The 24375-nt window shown below is 45.5% G+C and overlaps 1 protein-coding gene across 2 annotated transcripts in view; it reads left to right on the top strand.

Moving 5' to 3' along the window:
- Positions 1-2620: 2620 nt before the first annotated feature.
- PIEZO1 (piezo type mechanosensitive ion channel component 1) overlaps positions 2621-24375 on the top strand; it is a 169787-nt gene continuing 148032 nt past the window's right edge. For both annotated transcript variants that reach the window (XM_027846483.1, XM_027846491.1), the window contains exon 1: positions 2621-2999. In XM_027846483.1, coding sequence (XP_027702284.1) covers positions 2936-2999 — 64 coding nt within the window. In that variant the 5' untranslated portion in view covers positions 2621-2935. The remainder of the gene's footprint in view (positions 3000-24375) is intronic.

Below are 24375 nucleotides of genomic sequence, written 5' to 3' on the forward strand. Positions count from 1 at the left end.
GGACTGGCCCTCTATCCACTAACCCAGGCCACCCTCAGCTTCAGGGGTCGAAGGACAAATGATTTGTCAAATGGATCAGAATCGGCCTCTAAAGTGTGGGTGGCTACAGCCAAACAAACAGAGCAAGCTAGAGACAGAAGTTTAATTAATTTCAGACTGAGGAAAATGGCATATGCATATGGAAGCCTCCCTCCCTAAGAAGAGGGGCTTAACATGCTGTACTCTAGGCAGGTCTTACATACATCCTAGGCTGGACCATGACATAATCATTTTAGGTCTTGAGTTAACAGTATTATCTCAAGTCTTGGGGGTCATGCCCACCCTGTGGGGCACAGAACCAGAGTTCTGTGACAGGAACAGGAGTGCAGTACCTGTCAGTGACAGATGGACCTGGGAAAGAGGAGGAGCTAAACACCCGGTGCTGGTCCAAGCAATCTAGTTTGCCAGAGGGTGATATCATCCAGAGCAAAAAGGATTGTTGTTATGCTGAGCTCAGGGCACAGCCTGCTTATTAGGCCTTAGTTCTGGAAAACAGCTTATCTCCAAAATATTTCGACAGATTTCACCACTCTCTTCAGCAATGCAGATTGCAGCCTGTTAGTGGGTAGTTTTCTGAGTCGCTATGGCTGAAATGGAGATGAGCCTTTGGAAACTTAGCTGGGATACTCCTTAGGGGTCAAATACATAGTCCCTTGCTGGCTGTACCCAAAGCCTTTTTTTGTGAGGGATCAGATCTAGCAGATTTTACCTTCTGTTGGCACCCAATTTGAGTACCCAGAAAAACCTCTACACCACGGTGGGGTACTGGGGAGAATGTTATTGGAAAGACAGAGACACAGCCTCCATCAAAGTCCTTCTATGTTCCTCTGTAGTCCTGGGATGGTCCTGGGTTCTCAAAGGTACAAACTGGAAAGTCCAGGGAGAGGCTTTTGGTCTGTGTTGTGGGAACAGAGGAGCTAAGCTTGGAGAAACTCCTTATTAGAAGATTTTGATCACTACTGTAGATGGTGAAACTTGTGGCCACAGCAACTCAGGAAAAGTCTCTATTAAGTGGGTGGAGTAGGGGCATTGAGATGAAAGGAGCAGGGATAGAGATAGGGATTGGAAGTGGACCTGTCATTTCACTGATGGAGGGATCTCCGGGGTAAGGAAACTCTCTCACCAATACAGGCTGAGCTTCTCTGCTATTTGTAATATTTGAGAGTTGGCTAGAATATCGAGAGATGAAAGGATTGTTAAAGGGACTTCAACCCAGATCTTCCTGGCTCCAAAGTTAGGCATCTACTGGCTTTATTTGGCAGGAATTCCCACACATGATATTTCATGTATATTGTAGACAGGATAGGTTAAATGAATGACATTGCAACCGCTAACAAGCTAATCCCTTTCTTGTGAATTAGTCATGATGGTCCCTGTTTTATGTGGAAGAAAACCTAGCAATAAAGAAGTGATTTGTGGTCACCAGAGGGAGGCAGAAACCAACCTGGATCAGGAGTCGGGATGCCAGAAACTCACACTACAAAAGTAGCTCGTGCCTTTGCCTGCCTGGGGAACTATACTGTTTCTCGAAGAAAAATCTCGAGGTGCTATGGGTCACCCTAGAATTCCTGGGGCCACACACGCCTATACCTCCCATTCACCAAGGCGCCAGAGAAACAGAGGACAAAACGAGGAACATAGAGTAGCAGATCTATGGGTCTTACATCATTTCTTTGTAAAATGAGAGTTGAAGGGGTTGATCTGTAGGGTCATTTGCCGCTCTAAATTCCAGGGTTTGGGGCACCGAGAGGGTATCTCGGGTGCTGAATTGTGTAGGTCTCCCCATCTGGCTCTAGAGAGCGCTGCTTCTCCGCTTCCGTAGTCTGTGGGGCAAAGTGAAAGTTATTCGGTGCCTGTCTCTGACTGCTCCAGCCCCGGGTTGGGGGCCTTGGATTGGAATGTCGGGTTAACACTAACACTCAGACCAGGCCAGCGGGGTCAGGATCCTCTTAGGGAACCAGAAGTCTCTCTACATGCTTCCTTCTAGGCCTGTAAGGAGGGGCGGGAAACTGGGCAAGATTTTCCACCCACGGGTTAGAGGCTGGTGCCAGGGGGTCTCGGGGCCTCACAGAGTTCCCTAGGAGCACTGTGGCGGGCGGCTGAGTCAGCTGACCGTCTGCTTCTTCTTGGGAAGTTGGGGAAAGGACGAAGGTCCCCAGTCACCTCTGCCCGGTCCCGGTGGCTCCGAGCCGGGAGGACGCAGACTGGGGAGCTGGAGAAGCGTCGGAGCGCGGGACTAGAGAAAGAAGGCGGGGGATTCCCGGGGCTCAGAGCCAGCCCGGCCAGTGTGGCTGTCAGAGGGAGATAGAAGAGGAGGTGGTGGGGCTGGCCCCGAGAGAGGGCAGAGCCTATAAAAAGGCTAGGAGGAGGGCGGGAGGCGGCCGAGAGGCGGCGGCGGCAGAAGAGGCGCTCTCGCTCAGCAGATCTGAGAAGCCAACACCTTGGGTCCACAGGGCTACCGGGGAGCTCAGTGCTGCGCCTCGTGCTGCGCCCGGGACACGCTCGCTCGGCTCGGCTTCGGACCTGCAGCCAGGGGCGCCGGGCGCTGAACAACGCCTGGTGCACTAACTTCTCTTGCCCGCCCGCCCCGCCCCGCCCCGGGTTAAGTCGGGGAGCCCTCACCCCCCAAGTCTCCGGAACCGCGGCAGGCGGCGCCCTCGACTATTTTTCAGCGCGGGAGGAGCAGGGGAAAGCCGGGGAGGTGAGTTTCCTGGAAGAGACGCCTGGCACATGGAGTGAGCGCGCCTGCTGCGCATCATGGGGCGCTGCTCCCCGGCCACCGACCGCGCCCCTTAGCCCCTCACCCCTGCCCCTCGGAACGCGCGGATCTCAGTCGGCCTCCTAGTCCTCTCGCCCAGCCTCCAGAGCCGGAGGGTCGGGGGGGGGCGGCCCCGGCATGGAGTTGCACGCGCTCTGTGGATTCCTCTACTGGCTGCTGCTGCCGCTCTCCCTTCTAGCGGGTGAGTCCCGAAGGGGGAAGAGGAGGTGGGCAATGGGGGAGGGAAGGAGAGAGGGTCCTAGGTCCTGGGACCCGCTCTGGGCACAGTTTCCTAGAAGGGGGGCGGGGAGATGTTTCCAATAACCTGCATCTAAACCAAACAAATAAAACAAAGGTTTATTTAGCACCAACTGTGTGTTAGGTACTGGGGAAGATACCAACGTTACCAAGACAGGTCCTACCCCAGAGGAATTTACTGTCCGCGGAGGACAAGACCTCTCCCTTCTTCCACAACTCCCAGGGAACACAGCTAACTATCATTCACGCTAAGTGCATTTGTGAGTCATAAAACAAAGCTTGGTGGGGGGCCCCAGGAGCAAAGTTACTCCAGAACTTCTCAACCTGGACAGCAGGTTCTGAGACCCAGGCAGCCCTCCCCTCTCTCAGCAGCCCCCTCCCCTCTCTCTTCTGCCCCCTGCTCAGGGCATGACTCAGATCTCTTGTTGTGGGGAGGCGGCAGCACTGGTCCCCGGAAGGGTTCGTGGGGGAGGAGCACTTTCGTGCGGCTCCGGACCTCTCGCATTCCAGGGTTGCTCCCGTGGGGCCGCCGTGAGGTCCCCAGTCCTCACCCCTGTGAGATCCCCTGGCAGTTGTTGTCCAGCCAAAGGGGAGGAGGCCCATCGAGAGCCCCACGGGGAAGTCCATGGGTCTTGGGGCGGGGATCTCTCTGGAGACTAGGGGAAAGGCACGGTGGGCGCCCAGCACATTCAGTATTTTGGTGTCCCTGTAGGGGGGCTATCTTCCTTTTCTTTCACATTCTCCTTAAAAAAAAAAAATTGCCAACTTGCATCACTACTTCCTGACCAATCTGGGAGAAGGCGGGTTTCCTGCCTGGAACTGTTTAATTTGGACCCTCCCGTCCAAAACTAACGTCTATTCCCGCGCCTGCTCCTACCGTCACTAACCCTGCTCCTCCCCACCTCGAACTGGACGTGCAGCACTGGTGATGTCCTCTCCTTTGGAAAAAACAGTCAGGTCTGCTCTGAGATCTCCTGGTCCTGGCCCGAGGGACCCCCTACAGCTGGGATGGGCCAGCGGAGGTGGTGAAGGGGGTGGGGTGGCAGCAGCCACGTTGGGAAGTCTAGCACGGCCTTTGCTCCTCCTTCGGGGAGGAGATCTAAGCTGGGCTTGGGGAAAACTCCGAGGGTGATAAAAGGCTTCGCTCCCTGGTTGGTTAGGCAAAGGAGGCATGACCCTCAAGTCCTAAATTCAGCCCTTTCTCCTATGGGGCCTTGCTCTCATAGACGTCCCCTAAAGGCTCCATGGGTTTCTGAATTTGTCACTTCTCCCATTCCCCATCTCTTGCCCCTCTTGGGTTGTCAGAAAAAAAAAATGGTCTTTAGAAGTCTAAACTACTAGTGGGGCCTTAGCAGAAATGGAAAGTGTTCTTCCACCTTACTTTTAGGTCCCTTTCCCACTCCCTGGTACCTTTTTCCTTCCACCTTGCTAGTGATATAACAAGTCACATCTCTGTAGCCCTTAAAGTTTACTTACCACAATACCCCTATTTTACAGAGATCTTCCCTACCTTACCCAGTCTCACAGTTGATAGGTGTCAGACCCAGTTGCTTGAATTCCAGTTCCCTTGATTTCAAATCCAATGCTCTTTCCTAAAGAAAGACCTTGTGTAGTCTTCTCTACTCGGGGTTCTATGCGATAGAACACCTCCAGGCTTCGCTCCACTCCAGACACTCAGGAAAGCAAACTAATTCACACTTGAGTGGAAATAGAATATTTTAACTTTCAAAAAGAAACACTTCTTGACTTTAATGAAGCTGGCATTTGAGACATTGGAGGAGGGATGGGGAAAACCTTACCAAAATACCCCTTAAATCACATCACCCAAAGACTGTCCTGGCTTGCAACCAGAAGAAAATGGGGGTGGGGTTGATGGGGAAGAATTCCAGATGAGTGTCCCAGCCTAGCTCTCAGACAGGGCTACCCTTGGTTTGGTTTATAGGAGAAAAATCTCACCAAACTTGGGAACATTTTCATAGTGTTGAAAAAAAAAAAAAGAATCAATGAAGACCATTGAAGGGGAGGGAGAGGCTTTTAAAACTTTCCTCTGCCTAGTCTTTGGACAGAATAGCCCTGGACCAACCCAGGAGAACCAAAAAGGCAAATGGGACTGTAAACAGAGCTGTCTTGTTTGCTTTCTGCCTTCTGAGGGAGAGAAAGGTAAAAACAAGCCAGAGAAAAAGACTAGTCATTTGAAAGCTTTTAAGGTGAGGGATAGGAAATAAAGATCTCTTTAAAAAAACCAAAAAGCCTTGGCTGCCTTTATCATGGTGGGCTCTGTTGAAATTATGTTTTGAGACAGGAGGCTGTCTGACTGATCCTAAGTTTATTTTTCTTAAGTTTAAGTGTTAGAAACTAGCAGTATTAAACTCCAGAGACAGGGATGGAGGGGGAAAGCCTGGAGCCTATAAGAGGATTATGACTAGATGGGACTCAGTACTGCAGAGAGGGTCCTCAAGACACTCTAGAAATTACGGCAGTATTGTGAAGACATCATCTAGATTGGGGGAGAGAGCACAGTGACACAGACAGTCCAGGTCAGAGGACCGGACTGGGAGGCAAGACATCTGAGTTCTAAACCTGGTTCTCTCCCTAATGATGGTGGTGATGATAACTCCCATTTCTATACATTAAGCTTCATTTTCAGAATGCTTTCCTTACAATAACTCTGAGAGATAGGGAGTACCATTATTGTTTCCTCAATTTCCAGATGAGGAAAGTGAGGCCCAGAAAAGGGAAGAGATTTGCCCAAGGCCATACACAGCTTGTTTTAAATTGCCCTCTCCGACCTCACTTGCCTCCATCTGGAAAATGAGGGGATTGGATTCGTTTATTTCGAAGTTCCCTTTCATTCCAATTCTAATGCCCAAGGAGTCTATGATTGGAAGTTCCTATATGATTAATGCTTGCTAAGTACCAGAGTTGAGCAAAGGGTTGAGTAGCGTTCTTGATACCCTAGTTTTCCTAGTCCTCTGGAATCACCGTCCCCTTCAGACAATCCCTGGTGGCTGCAGCACTTTGGAAATGAATAACTCATCTTGAGTGAGGCCACAGGTCAGAAGAAGTCTGAAAATTTGCACTGCATGGGCTTAGGTAATAGTTGACGGTGCAGGTTTGACTCATCTTGGCCCCAGTCCCCAGGCCCTCAATCCACTCCCTATAAGGCATCTCTGCCTAATAGCAGGCAGGCACTAGAACACCTGATACCATTCACCAGGGCTGCTGTCACTCAGAGAGCTGGAACTTGAAGGACATTTGAGAATCAGAAGGAAGAGAGAAATATGCCTCCTGGCTCAGGTTCTAGGGCCCATTTGGGACGCTAAGCTCTTGGTCTAAGCCAGCTGCTTCCAGTCCTGCCTGAGTGAGTGTGCTCCCCATTCCCTCACTGGAGCCTGTGGCTTTGAACTCATTTTCTGAAATGACTTTTCTCAAGAGAGGTTGGGTTCCCCAGAGCCACAATAACTAGATAGGAAAGACAGACATGACTAGAGCACTGGTGTGGTAGGCAGAAATACAGCCTTTGCCAGGGGCGGGAAGATAAACAGGTGGTTAGAAAGCAGTTAGCCTATTGCTGCTATTTCTTAGCATCTGGGCTGGATGGCAGTGAGTTGTGAAAAATCTACCTCCTGCTTTTCAGGAGGGGATGTTTGGGGGGTGTGTCCCCAGGGCTGTGCATGCATGAAGGCATGACTCTGTCAGCTGCAGTGCGTCTGAGCATTCGTCTGTCACCTTCCTGCCTTAAGTTGGCATTTTATGTCCTCAAAGGAAGGTCTGTGCACATGCTCTCTTTGCATCCTCACAGAAACCTTAGAGAGGTAGGCAGGGTATTATTATCCCATTTTATAGATGAGGAAACAGAGACTCAGAGTGGTGAAGTGACCTGCCCCAGATCACACAGCAAGGTAGTGATTGGGAAGGGACTTATGACATTAATAATAGACCACATTTAGAGAACATTTTACAGAACACTTTACTTATAGCCATTCTGTGTGAGTGAGTGAGGTGGTGACACAAGGATCTCCCACTTGACCTATGGGAACCCTAAGGAGTGGGGTGGGGTGTAAGCATTTATTAAGTACCTGAAGTGTACCAGGCACTGCGCTAAGCTCTTTACTCACAACAACCTTGGTAGATAGGTGCCATTATTATCCCCATTTTACGATCAAGAGACTGAGGCAGACAGAGGTTAAGTAAATTGCCCAGGATCACATACAACTATTAATAATAATAGTTAACATTTATATAGTACCTATGACACTGTGCTAAATGCTTTACAAATATTATCTTACTTGATCCTCACAACAACCCTGGGAGGCAGATGCTAATTTTATCCCCATTTTTAAGATGAGGAAACCCAGACAGACAATGGTTAAGTGACTTGCCCAGAATCACACAGCTAATAAATGTGAGGCAGGATTTGAACTCAGGCCTTCCTGACTATAGACCCACCTCACTACCTAGCTCCCCCTCAGAGAGCTTACCTAGAGGTTAGGTCTCCAGAATCCCAGTCCAATATTCTTTGCCCACTGACAGAATTTACTCTCTGACTGACACCACTTACAGGTCACCTGACAGTAAGAAGTCCTCACTTCCCACTGGTCTCCCTTACTGGAGGCTGCTGGGAGGTGGGAATGGGGGTGAAGGAGTGTAAGTGTGGTTTGTGGGTGTCCTGCCCTTACAGGGAAGAACTGAAGGAGTTGTGGGCAGTGGGGGAGGGTGGGCAGATGGTAACCGAACTACCCAAGCTGCACGCGGCTTCCTGAAGTGCTCTCTTTTGAATCTGGTGATTTTCATTTCCTTTTCTGCAAAACAGAGCAGTCACGTTCCAGCTGTGGGCAATGCCTCACTAAACTTGGACGGCAGCATGCCGTGGTGGGATGGTCTGAAATTTGGAATCATAGAGCCTGCATTTGAACCCCGGTTCTGCTGCTTACAAACTGGGGATCTGGGGCGAGTCATCACATCTCTTTGGACCTCAGTTTCCCGATTTGTGAAATGAAAAGATTGGACTAGAAGATTTCAAAGACCCCTTCCAGCTTTAACTTTATGATACCAGGATGGTCAGGTCTTGTTTCATCCTATTTCCTTACATTTATCAATAAAATCAAATAGTTAAACAAACAACATAAGGAATAATAATATAGAAACCCGCAAATGATTCACATTTTCTTCAAAGGAAAATAAACTGAGAAATAAATAGCAATAAATTAAAATCAGGCAAGTTTTTTTAATCAAGCTCCCACACTCTGGGTCCCTGGGAAATATAAAGATGACAATCAATGATGCAATTGATCACTGTCTTCTGGGAGCTTGCTGTCATGTACTGGTCACCACCTTCCCATGTCCCTCATCCTCCTCTCCCCTCTTAACAGCTTTCCTTTACAGAGGATGGAGCCTGGACTTTCCATCTGCAACTCTACTTGGTTTCAACTCCATGACATAAGATGCCTTCTCTTTGGGTACTCTCTGGGGTCCCATCTCCCTCCCTTCCTTTGCTTCACAGTGTCCTTTTGTGTGTTATCTTCTCTTATTAGATTGAATGGCACATAACAAGTGCTTAATTAATGTTTATTGAATTGGAAATATGAGAAACAAATACACCATGTACCCAAGTATAAGTTAAATTGTGTATGAGTGCAAAGATCTGAAGAGAGACAAAGCACTAGAAGCTGGAGGGGTGGGGAGGTAATATAGGAAGGAAGCTTGGAGGGGGTGTCATCTGACCTGGACCCTAAGGGCAGGATTCTGTAAGACAGTCAGATTTAAAGCTGGACATGGCTCCTGAGACTGTGTAGTCCAAGCACTTCCTTTTATAGATAGGGAAACTGAGGCACAGGGAGATTCCCATGATGTATCCAAAGTCACATAGGTAGAAAGCGTCAGAAGCAGAATTAAGACCCAGGTCCTCTGACTTTAAATCCAGGGTGTGCTTTCTCTCTCCCACACTGCCTTCCAAGGTCTACATGGATGCATGGAGATCTGAGAGTCCCTGACATGACTGGGGAGTCTTGAGTGCCATAAGGGGGATAATGTAACGTGACAAAAACTCTGAAAAGGTAGATTGGAGCCAGATTGTGGAGGGAATCAGACAAGGAGCTGCTTATGTGCCTCATCTGTGCATGGAAGCACCAGAATTTAAGAATACCTCCACGGAAGCCACGTCAATGCATGATATACATTTTTTAAAAATCTGTAAGGCAAAGAAAATAGAGCAAGTAGGATGAAAATTTGATTTCATAGTAACATGATAATATCTGCTTGTAATTATTTGTATTTAAAGTATATGGCACAGATAGAAGGGATTATAGTAAAATTATTTTTTTTAATTTGCATCAGTTGACGCGCATGGTCCTAATAGTGTTAACTGAACTGATGTTTTTTGCTTTTGTTATGTATACGTTCATACATGTATATGTCTCACTATGACTTTTAAAGTGAAATATTTTTGCTGGTGGCTGCCCTTCTGCCCTCTCAAAACCTGACACAGCAGAGGTTAAACACCCTGGGTTCCATTTAGATTAGATTAGCTGCCCTCTGAATGAAGTAACAGAAAACCACCTCTCTTACAAGGTGACATTAGAGGGGGACCTCTGAGCCTCACCGAGGTGGCCTCATGGCTTCCCTTCCCTCCCCCCTTCCTGTCCTCTCTCCCTGGTTACATCGTACCCCTCCTTCAAGGGCCAGCTCAAGCTCTGCCGTCTCTTCCAGGGAGCTCTCCCTAACTATGGCAGCCCATGAACAGCTCCTGCAGCGTTTATAATCCATCCTGCTCACCCTGGCCCTTCTTCTGGGATCCTCTCATCGGAATCTTTATCATCTTCCAACATTCAGACTTTTAGCAAGTCGAAGGTAGAGATGCTGCTTTATCCATGTTTCCGATCATTGTCAAATAAATTTGACAAATGCCAACCAACATGACCATTTCCTTACACGAAGAATAAAAATGAAGGATTGCTTATGAAACTGTGGATCTCTGTAACTATAGCTTTTTTTTTTTAAAGCATGTACTTCATTTAACACAAATATCAACATTGCCCACCTTGTCTGGGTTCCCTTCTAAACTTATTTCTATCGACTTCCGTGTGTTTTTAAATGTTTCATCGATGCTCTTTTCTTCTGTATTTGGCATCATTCTCCCTAATCCCACCCACTCCTCATCTGAACTCCTTTCCTCTCTCTCCTTCCCTTCCCCCCAAATTAAAGCTCTTTTTTATTACAAAAAAGTGTAGTCAAACAACACAAATCCATACATTGCTTATGTTTGAAAACATGTCTCCCTAGCTAAAGCATTCTTCATCTTTTTTTGTGTCATGCCGTCTTTTTGCAGTCTGGCGAAGCCTATGGATGTCTTCCCAGAATTTGTTGTTGAATCATGTTCAGCTCTTTGTGACCCCATTTGGAGAGTGGTTTGCCATTTCCTCTTCATCTAACAGATGAGGAAACTGAAGCAAACAGGGTAAAGTGACTTGCCCAGGGTCACACAACTAGTAAGTGTCTGAGGCTGAATTTGAGCTCATGAAGATGAGTCTTCCTGGTTCCAAGTCCAGTGTTCTAACCACTGTACCACCTCACTTACTCCTTCTTCCCAGAATAATACTTTTAAATGCATAAAGTAAGATTCATAGGATTACAAAGGAAAACAGTTACATTGAAATAGAATTGTAGGAATATTTTTTGACTCAACCTGGGTGGAGAACCCCTAATCTGATCCTATGGTGTCAAATTCACTGAAATGGGGGTTGCTAAGCCTTGCATAATGACCCCTGAAGGCCGTTTATTGACTTAGAAAACAATATATTAATGTCGTTTATGTTCTACTCTATTTTTATTTTGTTAAATATTTCCCAATTATATTTTAATCTGGTTAAGGCCACAAGTATGGGTGTTGTGGGCCACATGCAACCCAATATGGCAGGTTTGGCATCTTTGATCCCATCCATCCCTTCTGCTAACAGATGGGAAGCATGACTGGGCATCTGAAATCATGAGAGGTCATTGCATTGGTAAGAGTCCTCCTGGCCTGGTGCTGCTCTTTCATAGGAGTGTGGTTGTTTTCTATGTTGTTCTGGTTCTGTTCATTTTGCTCTGCATCAGTTCTTTCAAATCTTCTGTGGTTTCAGGGGAACTGTTGTCCCCTGGGTCATTTCTTATGTTATGCTGTGTGTGTGTGAGCATGTGTGTCTACATACATGTATTTTCTTTTCTCTTCTCATCTCTTGATGATGTCCAGGATAGCGATTTGTATGAGAGGTCTAAGTTATTTCTGACCACCTATCACAGACATAGGTGATGAATTTAAAACAGAGACATATGTTTTCAGGCATAGCCAGTGTGGGAATTTGTTTAGCTGGACATCATATGTATGAAGAAGGTTTTGTTTTTGTTTTTTTTTTTGTTCCAGTGAAGGAGGAAAGTGAGAGGCACAGGTTATAAATGCTTGTAAAAATAAATAAATAGATTTTATGAAGAAAAAGTATTTTGATTGATTATCAGGAAAAGATCCAGACAGGAGGTTGGTCTTAAGAGTTTCCACCTCCCTATCGCCTTCAGCACTTGGCAGTCTCTGGAGACCTGACCTCGAGGCCTAGAGGAACAGGGCTGGTTCATTTTTTTTCTTTTCTCCTCTCTAGGGAGGGTTAGCACCAGGCTTGCTTCCCTAGGTCTCTAGGAACACGATCATTTTAGCAGCCAGCAAAATCTTAGGTGTAAGTTTGATGGAAGGGTCAAAGGGCAGGTTTTGTGTTGGAAAGACTGTGGTGGTGTTTTTACGTGTTCTCTGGGTAGATTGGGGCTGTTTCTCACAGCCTCTGCAGCTAGAGATCAGAGGCTCTGGCCTGTAACTGCTCCTTCAAGCAGAGAAGAGATGCTAAGAATGTAGGAGTTCCTCTCTTGGGCCCAGGGCAAAGAAACTTTCCTAACTTCCTGACTGATATAACTGATTTCTACCATTGAAAGACATTTCAAAACCACCTTGAGAAAAGCTGTGGAAGCCTTTAGGGACCCATCTGGGGATACCCTTTCATCTACAAATGTTCCCTGGCTTCTCAGTGAGTGATTCATCTGACACCCTGCCCATACAACAGAGCCCTCCTCTTTGGGGAACAGGCTAGACTCTGGATCATCACTGGGAGAGGACTCCCACTGTGCCTTCCCTAAGGCCTCTGGGTCTGAAACAGCTGCAGTGTCCACTCTGGGGCCATGATGTGCAGCAGATTCTAGGGACTGTGTGAGTGGAGGAAGTTTGGCATAGCCAGGCAGTCTTTTCCTGGTTCCCTAGGGCCATGGAAACACATCTTGGCTTCGAAAACTTAAGAGGGAAAGGGGTCAGATAGTCTGCTGCAAATCCCAGAAGAGAGAAATTTAACAGCACCCAAGCAGGTGGCTGTGAGATGCTGCAGCCAGGGATGTGAGTTATTTTGCAGATTCCTAACGCTCTCCCTACTGCCACCACCCCAATCCCAGGTTTATAAAGCAACAGAATTCCACATGAACTTGTCTCAGTCATAGAGATGTCTGTCTAGACATGTCAGAACATTTCTTTGGTCTTTTCTGAATTTATTCATTTACTCAATGAGGTAGCCGGCTATAGGACAGAAGAACTGTTTTCTTAACTTCATTTGCCACTAATTGTGTGAATTTGGGAATCATTCCTTCTCTCTGCATCTCAGTTTCTTTATCTCTACAATTAAGGATTTGGACTGGATTTAATTTAATCAGCATGTATTAATTGCCTATTGCATGCTAGCCCCTGTATTAGGCACTGGGGAGCTAAAAAGAGATAGAACCCAAACCCTGCCCTCAAGAAGCTTGGAATCTAATAGACTATCTCTTTGTCCCATGGTTCTGTAATTACAAGTATTTGTTGAGTGCTTAACTATGGATATGGCGCTCTCCTAGATTTGAGGTGACCTCCCCCCCTCCATTTACCTTTTATGTATTTTTGTGTTACTTTGTTTATACTTACTTATGTGCATCTCATCCCTCCTTATGGAAGCAGCTAGGTGGGGGGCAGTGGAGAGAGTGCTGGACTTAGAGTCTGGGAGACCTGAGTTTGAATCTTACCATTGCCATTTAATAGCTGTGTGACCATAGGCAAGACACTTAACATCTCCCGGCCTCAGTTTCCTCATCTGTAAAATGAGGACAATAATAATACCTTCCTCACAAGGCTGTCGTGAGCATCAAAGGATATAAAATGGACTTTGTGAATCTTAAACCACCATATATTATTATGCTCATGTGACCCATCTTGAAGAAACATGTAAGTTAATGTGTGAATAAGAGCTCATCCCAAGACTCTAGACAGGAGGTGCCCATGGTTCAAAGAAGGGGGAAATAAGGGGGTAGCTGGCAGGTATAGTGGATAGAGTACCGGCCCTGGAGTCAGGAAGACCTGAGTTCGAATCCAGCTTCAGACACATAACACTCATTAGCTGTGTGACTCCGGGCAAGTCACTTAACCCCAACTGCCTCACTAAAAAAGAAGGGAATAGAAGAGAGAATTTCAGACTTGATAGAGAGGGGATATAGGCTGAGCACGGTATATGCTAGGCTTCTGGGAGAAGCTGTGTTTGGATGGGGGGGGTGTGGAGTACAGAGGGGGTGCTGAGAGTTGGGGAGCAAGAAAACATTGGGTTGGAGAGAGAGCAGGTCAGAGGACATCCGGTACTGTTTCCACTACACTGGTTTCTGTGGAAGCCAGGCAGAGTTTGAATTCAACCCTGTAATTAATAGGGGGCTGTTGAGAGTGTTCTATGTAGGGGTGACCCTGATGGCCCCCTGGCATAAGGCTTCTGTATAATCAGTCAGACTTCCTTCCTTTTCAGGTCCAGAGGCACCTTCTGCTTTGGGAGATAGGGAAGGAAGGAGGGAGGACCTGATCAGAAGTGGGATGGATTTGGCAGGACCCCAGCACACAGGGGGAAGGGAAACTGAGCTGAGGGGCTGGTGGTTAAGCTCATCTTCCAGTCTGACTGTGGACTAGCAGAAGCCCTTTGGGATCAGCCTGGGCTGGCTGGGCCTTGGGGGAAGAGGAACTGAGTCACAGAAGTCCCTGAGCCCTGAGTGCAGACAGGCTGGGCTGCTCCCTCTGGCCAGTCAGTGCCAGCCTGGCTCTGGCCTGCCCTCCTGGTACACAACAGAAGTTCTATGGCCTCCAGCCCTCTGTCCCACCAGCCCCCGACCCCCAGCCTTGCTCGAAAGATTTCTGTTGAGTATGGCTGGGTAATTTTTCGTGTGTGTTGGTAGTTTTAATAGCATAATCATAGGGAGTATTTTTAGTCTACCTCTAACTGACTGGGCTGGTTTTTGGGCAACTGGCTGTTTACCAGCCTTCGATCTCCAAGCTATTTTTCTCCTTAAGTAAATACAGCCCCAGGCTCCTCCAGGCCTCTGCTGCCCCCCTGCCCTCAGGGCTTGGGCTAAAGCCGGCCAGTGGGCCCCACAGCTGCCTCTTGTGGTTGCTTTTTTAAGAGAGTTGGATGGCTAAAAATGGGCCCAGGGTGTTGGCTTCTGGCTTCTGGAGGCCCCGAGGAAAGGCAGCACCCCACAGGGAAGGAGGTTGGGCCCGGACGTCTGGGGTGGACCGTTTTTCATTCTCCTTATTCCGGGTATTGTCTCCTGAGGAGATGGTCCCACCGCTGGGCGGCCTGTGATAACTGTGATACTGTGGGTTAGAGTGGAGGGGTGGGGGCCAGCCTGGGCACCCACCCCTCACTCCCCATGAAGCTCTGCTTCTGCTGCTGCCTCTCCTTGGTGCTCTCCAGGCCCCAGCCTGCCTTGGCCGGTGCAGGGCAGCGTCAGGATTTGTTTTTGTAGCTTTGCTTCCCTAAGAAGCCCTTCCCGCCTCCCCTTTCCACCCCCCCTCCAGCACTGCTCCCTCCCCTTTCCCCCCTTTTGTTTAGAAGTTGCCGCTGTTGGATCAACTTCCCAAATTAACTTTCTGAAAAAAAAAACCTGCTATGTAAACAAATTCCTTCTGCCTGGGCCCAAGGTACCAAAGGAATGGGATTGTGGCCTGACTCCTCACTGCTTTGGTCCGGCCATGCCAAGGTCTGCATCCACCCAGGTCTCCCCCTCACAGCTTCTCCCTCCTCTCCCCCTCCATCTGTTTCTCCAGGCTGACTGGCTGGTGAGGCCAGAAGGGGCCTGAAAGGTAGCCCAGCTAGAATCCCTTAATTTACAGATGAGAAAGCTACGAATTAAGTAGTCTGTTCAGGCTCATACAGGTAGCAAGAGTCTGAGGGAAGATCTGAATCCAAGTCTTTCTAATTTCCAGTCCACTACCCAGTCTGCCGCCTATGTGGCCAAGAGGAAAGAAAGGTTCTAGAGGGGTTTGGTGGGCCATTGGGTGGGGGGAGAAAAGGTTTGTGAGCTAGGTGGTGCAGTGGATAGATCGCCCGACTGGGAGTCAGGAAGACTCATCTTCCAGGGTTCAAATTGGGCCTCAGAAGCTGATTGGCTGTGTGACCCTGGGCAAGTCACTTCACCCTGTTTACCTCAGTTTCCTCATCTTTAAAATGAGCTGGAGAAGGAAATGGCAAACCACTCCAGTATCTCTTCCAAGAAAACCTCAAATGGGGTCACGGAGAGTCAGACAAGACTGAAAAACTGAACAATAACTTTTCACCACACTTCCACCCCTTTCTCTCCCCACCCCCATACACAAATTGGCCAAGACCTCAGCTATGGCCCCCACTTCACCATGAATTCTGAACAAAGTCACCAATATTACACCTTTCAGAGCCCCCCTGTGGCTTTGTCACCTGTCAACATGAAGCCCAGCTGAAGTCTCACCATCTTGGTGAAGAGTGAAGTCTTACCTGGTCACCCCAGACCTCATTGAACTACCCCTCCTGCTTCCTCCTGCCTGAAAACACTTAGTAGCTGCATCACTCATTTGGCAGTCATGGCCTGCCTTGTTTTGTTATTTAACCAAGTGTTTCTTGGTAGGATCTTAAAACATAGAATGTAAGAGCTGGAAAAAAATAGAATGTGAAATCTGGAAGGGACTTTTCAACCACAGAATGTTAGAATGTGGGCATTGGAAGGAACTTTCAAACACACTGGTAGAGCAAGAAGAGCTCATCTGGGCCAGCCCCCTCGTTTGATAGGGGAAGAAGCTGAGCCCTAGGGAGAGAAAATCACTGACCCTGGGATGCACAGCTGGGGAGTGTGGATGCCTCTCCACCTTTCCTCCTCCCAAGACTTCAAAGATGAGGACTCTATCTTCCTTTGGTGTCCAACACAATGCTGGGCACAGAGACGGGCGCAAAACCAAGCAGGTGCTCACCAAAGATTTGTCGCCTAGAATCTTAGAATCTGGTTAAACTTATCTCTGCCCCTCCTTTTGTCCTTGATGCTGGATACTATTTGTTTTTGTTTTTTTTCCAAAGCAGTGTGTTTGTATTATAGTAGAAAGACCTCTCTGGCCTCTGACTCTGCCATTTACAAGCTGAGTGTTCTTGGGCAAGTCATTTCAGTGCTTCAAGCCCTAGTTTACTCATCTGTAAAATGGGATAATAATGCCATACACAATGAGGAGAGCACAGTAAATTGAAAAGTACTTTAGAAATGTTACTTTTTTTGTTACCACTACCAATTGTGTCAATGATGGGCCCTTGTTGCTTTCTTGATAGTCTATTCAACACCCATTTGTCCCAACTGTGTGATAGTTCTTTTTTGGGGGGCAGGGATTAAAAAAAAGAAACTTCTAACAGAAGCATCTGACTTTTTTTTCTCTTTAGTTCATCTGCATATTTTTTTCCAGTTTATATTTTTATCATACAATTAGAGCCAGGACGAATCACTGACTAATTCTGTGGGAGTAAACTGCTCCCCAGTAATGTATTTCCAGAAGGGCTTGGGAGAATGTATGCCTAGGGAGAAGTCAGTGCTCTGCTTGGAGCTGAAAACTGAAGCTCCAGACAATAAAGGAGTTTACTTCTCTCTCCTGGGAGAAAGCAGTTCCTAAAGTCCTGCCCAGGAAGATTTTATCACATCCCTCTCTGGTACTTTTGCAGGCTTTATCTGGGTCCACTGACCCCTGGGGGGATCAGGAAAGATGGACGAGGAGAGATGGTGGCTAATCTCAGCAGCTCAGGCAGAGCAGCGACTGGGAGGTGTGTGTGTGTGTGTGTGTGTGTGTCTGTCTGTCTGTCTGTGACATGTGTTTAGGGCAAAGGGGGTTGGAGGGGCAGAAAGGAGAAAGCCAGGACCAGGTTCACCCTTTACAGATGGAAGGAACTCTAGGAATTCTCATGGTTTGGCTACATCATTTGAGCCAAGAGCAGACATTTATGGAGTCCCCTGGGTATTCTGTCTGATCCTAGGTACCAGGGTGGGGTGGAACGAGTGACCAAGAGATATTTCAGACATGGTCCCTGTCCTTCAGGGACTCTACTTGGAGAAGGGAAACGAAAGCTTAAAATAGGTAACTGTGGACTCCTGAAACTCCAGGCCAGAGGTCAGCAGTCCTGGATTCTAGTCTGGTTCTGCTACACTCTGGGTCACCTTGGACAAGTCCATTAGGTTCAAATAAATATTTATAAAGTACCAAGTATATACAAACACTGGGGACAAGACAGTTCCTGCCTCACCGTTTCTGTCTGGAAAACGAGAGCGTTAGACTAAGGCTGCTTCCAATTCTGACCCTGTGTTTGAGGGTCCTTTCTAACTCCGGCATTCTATGTCCCAAGGCGGGGGGGGGGGGGGGGGGGGAGTCCTATACCTGGAGTTAAAGGACTCCACGGGATCCATGGATCTATTTCAGAGGATCTGTGAACTTTGATGCAGAAATAAATTACATTTTCATTTTCAATGACATCTACTTGAAATTTAGTATTTCCTTAAATTATTTTTAAAAAATTATACCGAGAGTGGGTCCAGAGGCTTCAGCAGACTGCAAAAAGGGTAAAGAACCCTTGCTCTAAGGTCTTTTCTGGCATTAATGTTTTGTGTCCTAGGATCTTGTCTGGTTAGTACTCCCAGAGACATTCTGTCTGATCTGGCCATCCTCCTCCTCTTTCTCCTCCTTCTCCTTCCTCTCTTCCCCATCCCTTCTCTTCCTTTTTCTTTTCCTCCTCTTCCTCTTCCTTCTCTTTCTCCTCCTCCTTCTCAAGCCCTGATCAATCGGGACTTACATGATCAAGATTTGCCAAGGACTGTCTGTGGTTCAGGAACTGCAAGACAGATCTGGTCCCAGGGTAAGGAGTTCTGTCTGAATCATCCCAGGCAGGGATAGAACTGGTGGCCATTGGCGGGTGACTCAGAGGATGGGAGCACACGGCAGAATGAGATACTCCTGTCAGTGGGTAGGAAGTCTTCATGAATATCCCAGACTGGGTGAGGAAGGAAGTATTCTTGCTCATTGAGGTTTGCAGTGTCCCAAGATGTGGGTGGAAAATGTATTCATTCAAAAAACCCTCATTCAGTACCTGCTTTGTACAGTGCCTTGTGGGGGAAGGAGAATGACCCAGTGCAGAACATAAGGAGAAGCAACAGTTCCAGGCTCCTTACAAATATTACCTCATTTAATAATAGCTAACATTTATATAGCATTGTGGGTCAGGGGCTAGAAAGCACTAAGTGCTTTACAATTATTTTCTCATTTGATCCTGGTAACAACCCATCTCAAAATTCATTCTAAAAAAGGTTTTCTTTTTTATTATGAACTTACCAGATATTTTTAAACAATGAACATTTCAATGTACAATGAGCAAAAGGAGGGTTTGTTATGAAACTGTAAATTATTGTTATATACAGTTTATTTTTAAAAGTCTGTATTAAATTTAACACGGTAGTACTAAAACTGTCCTGCTTGTCTCTGTCCCCTTCTGAACTTCTTTCTGCTCCCTTCTGTGTACTTTTTTAAAATGTTGCATTGGTGCTTTCTTTTTCTTTCTTTCTTTTTTTTGGGGGCTGGGATGGGGTATCTCCATTGTTATCCACCCACGTCCTTCCCCCAATCCTCACCCTTGTCCTCAATGGAAGCCCTTGCTTGTTTAAAGTAAGTGTAGTAAAGCAAACCAAACAAATCAACACTCTGGCCATGTCAGAGTGTGTGTGTGTGTGTGTGTGTGTGTGTGTGTGTGTCCTTTCTGCATCTTTATTTCATCACCTCTCTACCAAGAAGAGGCTCAAAGGCTTTGCCATTGGCCCTTGGAAGTCATGACTAATCCCTGCATTGATCAAGGTCCTGAAGTCTTTCAAAAGTTGTTTCCTTAAAAAAAAAAAAAAGTTCTTTCCTTTTACACTATTGGGGTCACTTTGTAAATTGTTGTCTTGGTTCTATTCTATTCGTCCTGCATCAGTTCATAAACATTTTCCTAGGCCTAACCCTTGACTCAAAGGGCTGATAGAGTATCTTCACTGATGAGGAAAGTCTTATGCAAATGGCCCTTTGAGCCAGGGGTCACCTAGGTTTCTCTGAATCCACCATATTTGTAATTTCTGTTGGTACAATAATATTCTATTCCATTCACATACCATAGTTTGTTCAATCAATCTTCAATTGATTAGGACCCCATTTTGTTTGCAGTACGACAACAAAAAGTGCTGCTGTAAATAATTTTGTCAATATGGTCCCTTTCTGTTTCTTTGGTATGTGCTACTACTGGCATTGAAGATGAAAGAAAATCTTTTTTTTTTTTAAAGGCAATTGGGGTTAAGTGACTTGCCCAGGGTCATACAGCTAGTAAGTATCAAGTGTTTTGTCTGAGGCCAGATTTGAACTCAGGTCCTCCTGACTTCAGGGCCAGTGCTCTATCCACTTAGATACCTAGCTGCCCCGTGAAGGTGAAATTAGTGACTTTTTGAGTATGGTTCCAAATCATTAGTGCACAACCTCTCCGTCACTTGACAATTTTCATCTTTTGTTATCTTAGCTAATCTGATGGGTATGAGATGAAACCCCAGAGTTGTTTGGTTTCTTTTTCTTTTATTATTAATCATTTAGAGTATTTTTCATAGGGTTATTGATAGTTTGTATTCTTTCGTTGCCTTTGGACCACTTATCTATTGGGGGAATGACCCTTGAGCTTATATTTTTAATTTTGTCTTTTTTTTTTCTTAGGCAATTGGGGTTAAGTGACTTGCCCAGGGTCACACAGCTAGTAAGTGTCAAGTGTTTGGTCTGAGACCGGATTTGAACTCACGTTCTCCTGATCTCAGGGCTGGTGCTGTATCCACTGTGCCACCTAGCTGCCCCAAACTTATATTTTTTAAAAAGTCAGTTCTCTAGTTATCTTAAATAGATGACTTTATTAGAGAAGTTGGCTGCAATGATTTTCCCCAGTTGTTCTTCCCTTATTTAGTTAAGAATTCTCCCTTACGCCTTAGTTGCAGAACCTATCTCCTTCTCTTCTCCTCTAATTTGCTAATGACATGACCTTTTGTAGTTAGGTCATGTGTCCATTTGGAGCTTATTGTGACATATGGTGTAAGATGTTGTTCTAAACTTAATTTCTGCCAGACTGCTTTCTAGTTTTCCCAGCCGTTTTTGTTGAACAAGGAATCTTTATTCCAGTAGTTGGTGTCCTTGGGTTTATCAAACAGTATGTTGCAATGTTCAATTGTTCCTGGGTATTATTTACCTAACCTGTTCCACCTATCAATTTTTCTATTTTTTTAAACCAGTACCAAATAGTTTTATGGTTATTGCTTTGTGGTATGGTTTGAGATCTGGTCCTGCTAGGTAGGCCCTCTTTATTCCTACTTTTTTTTTCACTGTTTCTCTAGAGATTTTCGTATTCCTCCAAATGAATTATGGTATTACTTTGTCTGGTTATGTAAATTAATCCCTTGGGAGTTTTGATTGATATGGCATTAAATCTTTAAATTAATTTAGATGATGTGATCATTTTTATTATTTTGGCATGGCCCAATCATGAGCAATTAGTATCCTTAATTATTTAATATAGTGATGTAATACTATCAATTTAATGTATTATTATGTTAACAATAATGAAATATTAATACAATGCATTATATTAATAGGGAAGCTAAGTGGCTCAGTGGATAGAGAGCCAGATCTGGAATCAGGAAGACCTGAGTTCAAATCTAGCTTCAGACACTTCCTAGGTGTGTGACCCTGGGCAAGTCACCTAACCCTGTTTATCTCAGTTTCCTTATCTGTAAAATAAGCCAGAAAAAGAAATGGCAAACCACTCCTGTATCTTTGCCAAGAAAACTCCACAACTAATCGATTAAAGAACAGCAGCAATGACAAATTATATTAATATGATATAATATTAATATGATACACCATTATATTAATATAATGCTTTATAATACTGTATTATACCACTTCAATATCATTAGGCTCATGAATAGTATAATGCATTATATTAATATAATAGTATGTCACATTAATATTATGTCATATTAATGAATGTGTGGGACCTGGCATTAGGAAGATGCGGCTGTTTGCTAGTTGTGTGACCCTGGGCAATCACTTTAACTCTCATCCTCAGTTTTCTCATCCATAAAATGGGGGTGATAACATCCATCCTAACTCCTTCACAGGGGTGCTGCATATGTATAACACAAGTTCCTCAAGAGCATTTTTAGTCTTTATCTCTTCCCTTAATAAGAACTTAGTGAATGTTTGCTGAATGAAGCAGGGGACTTGGGCTCAAATCCCAGCTCTGTTACTTTTACCTTGGGCATTTGACCAAGTTACTTAAAAAATTCACTTTCTCTCTCGCTAAAGAGACAAGTTGACTTAGCTCTTAGTTCTTGGGGTCCCTCCTACTTCTAAATTGTGTACAAAGGGGATGTGGAAGAAAAAACTTGCAGGAGAGAAGGCAGAAGAAGGCTAGAAAAGGCAGAGCATACTGGACATGGGGAGTCCCTAAAACACAAAGACATGGCGAGAAATTAGTCTGTGCCCCAAGGAACATATACTAAACTGAGGCCATACCCACTCTACACAGATAATTAAGTACAAAGTCATTTGGGAGAGAGCATGAGCAATTACCGGGGTTCAGGAAATGCAGGAGGTAACTTATTTGAGCCTTAAATGAAGCTAAGGGTTCCAGGAAGTAGAGGTGAGGAAGGTGAGCCTTCCTGGAATTGCACATCTTGTTCCTTTGCAAAGACGTGGCATTGGGGAGGCTAAGTTCAGAGAATAGTAAATAGGTTAGTTTGGCTGGAATGGAGAATGTATAAAGGGGAGTAATGTGGTTTTATTTTTGTAAATTTTGTTTTCATTTTAAACTTAAATACAAAATGAAAAAAGAAAAAAAGGACATTTCCATGTACATAGCAGAACATGAGAGGATTCAATATCAAACTATAAATTTCCATTTCAAGAAAACCTATATGATAAATACTACACATTGTTTTCAAAGCTATCCAACTTTTCTGTGCTTCCTTCTAGGTTTTCTTTTGTTCTCTGCTGTGTACTTTTTACTTTTTTTCTCCTCCTTCCTCTCCCTCCCATCACCCTAAAGAAACTTACAATTAAATGAAGGTGTGTGCATATATATATAAGTGTGTGTGTGTATGTATATATATACATACATACACACATACATATATGTATATAGATAGATACATAGTTATCTATAAATATACATATATACACTCATACGCATACATGTAAGACTGTACTATGTTTATTTCTTCCTGTCATCTGTTTCTCTGGAGGTGGAAAGCTCTTTCCTCCATGGGTCCAAGTCTTTCCACATTTTTTTCTAAGTCAAATAGCTCATCATTTTCTCTGCCACAGCAACATTCCAACACAATCATATCCTATCTGAGAGATCGTCTATGAAAGTTCCCCCCAACTTTCTTCGTTCCATCTACTCTTGGCTAGAAGGGGCATAATTTTGAAACAAATCTGGAAAGGTATGCTGGAGCCAGTCTGGGAAGGCCTTTCTATGCCAAGCTGAGTTTGTATTTTATCCTGGAGGGAAGTATTGAAGAGGAGTGGCAAGGTCAGACATTTTGGTGGCTATGTGTGGAAACAAGTGAACCAGTTAGGGGGCTACATATGTGGAGCCCAAATTTTGGAGTTGTTTTTGTATCCATTCTGCCCACTTATATAATGAATGATTGTTTTCTTCTCATTCAATGGAGACCGTTCCCCAGGATATGTACATTGTTATAAAACCTCTGTAATGATATGAAGCTTGCAAAATATAGTCACTTTTCATTATCTTTTCCACACTGAATCCCACATATAATATCAGGATATTTTTACATATGAAAAAACTCCCAAAGCGCAGAGAGGTTCAGCATCTTGCTAAAAGTCACACAGCCAAAACCAAGAAACAATTGCCGCCTCTGAGGCTCTGGCTTGCGAAGCTTGGCTAATTTGGGCAGGGAACAATCAAACTCTGTTGAGAATGACTCTGGGTGCCAACCCGCCCAGGCAAGGCTCCTTGGTCTGGTCCGGTCTGAGTCACAGCTTGGTGCTACTGTGGGAGAGAAGGGAGCATGGGGGGAATTTTCCCAAGGCTGCTTGGCTAGAAGGCAGCTTCCTCTGGAGCAAGATCAGGGGCCTTCCTCTGGCTGGGGTCAAGAGGAAGAACACTGGGCAATCTCTCCCCGGGGATAGCCACACCAGTTAGGATTTGCTCTAGAGGCTGGCTTTCTTGGTTGAGAGAAACAGACGTCACATAGAAATCATGGAGCAAAGAGCGAGTGTCAGGGCTGGGAAGATGAGAGAGATAGTATCATTCAACCCCCTCATTTTACAGATGGGGAGGCCGAGGCCAAGAGGTTAAGTGACTTGTGCCAGATCATGCCTGTATCTATTCCTATCCTAGTACGCATCTATTACAATTGGGGTGTATTCCTGGCAGTGGGCCAATTTCCATAATTGCGTACTATATCTGTGTCAATTAAACTGCCAAGATCTCTGTGTATCTTAATAAGTAATAGATCCATGGTCATCTAAGACAGAGGGTCTTAACCTTGTTTATGTTTCATGGACTAGGGAAGCCTTTGGATCCACCTCACAGAATCTTATTTTAATATTCATAAAATACTTAGGATTCCAAAGAACACCAAAGGTCATTCAAGATAAATATGTATTTTTTTTTTCCTATCCAAGTTCACCAAACACCTAAAAAAAAATCTATCCATGGGCCCCCAAAGAGTCTGCAGAGCCAGATTAAGATCCCTTGGTCTAAAATACTTCCTTATAATATAGATGAGGAAACTGAGGGAAGGGAGGAGGGAAGGAAGGAAATAGAGGAAGGAAATGACTCATTTTCTGGTAATGCAGTGAGAATCAATGGTAGAGCTGAGATCTGGAAGTCATCTTTCCTGATTGCCCATCTGGAGCTCTTTTGTTTATTCCAATATTCTCCCCC

This window comes from Vombatus ursinus, unplaced genomic scaffold (assembly GCF_900497805.2).
Source record: "Vombatus ursinus unplaced genomic scaffold, bare-nosed wombat genome assembly UNPS02005286.1, whole genome shotgun sequence".
Lineage (NCBI taxonomy): Eukaryota > Metazoa > Chordata > Mammalia > Diprotodontia > Vombatidae > Vombatus > Vombatus ursinus.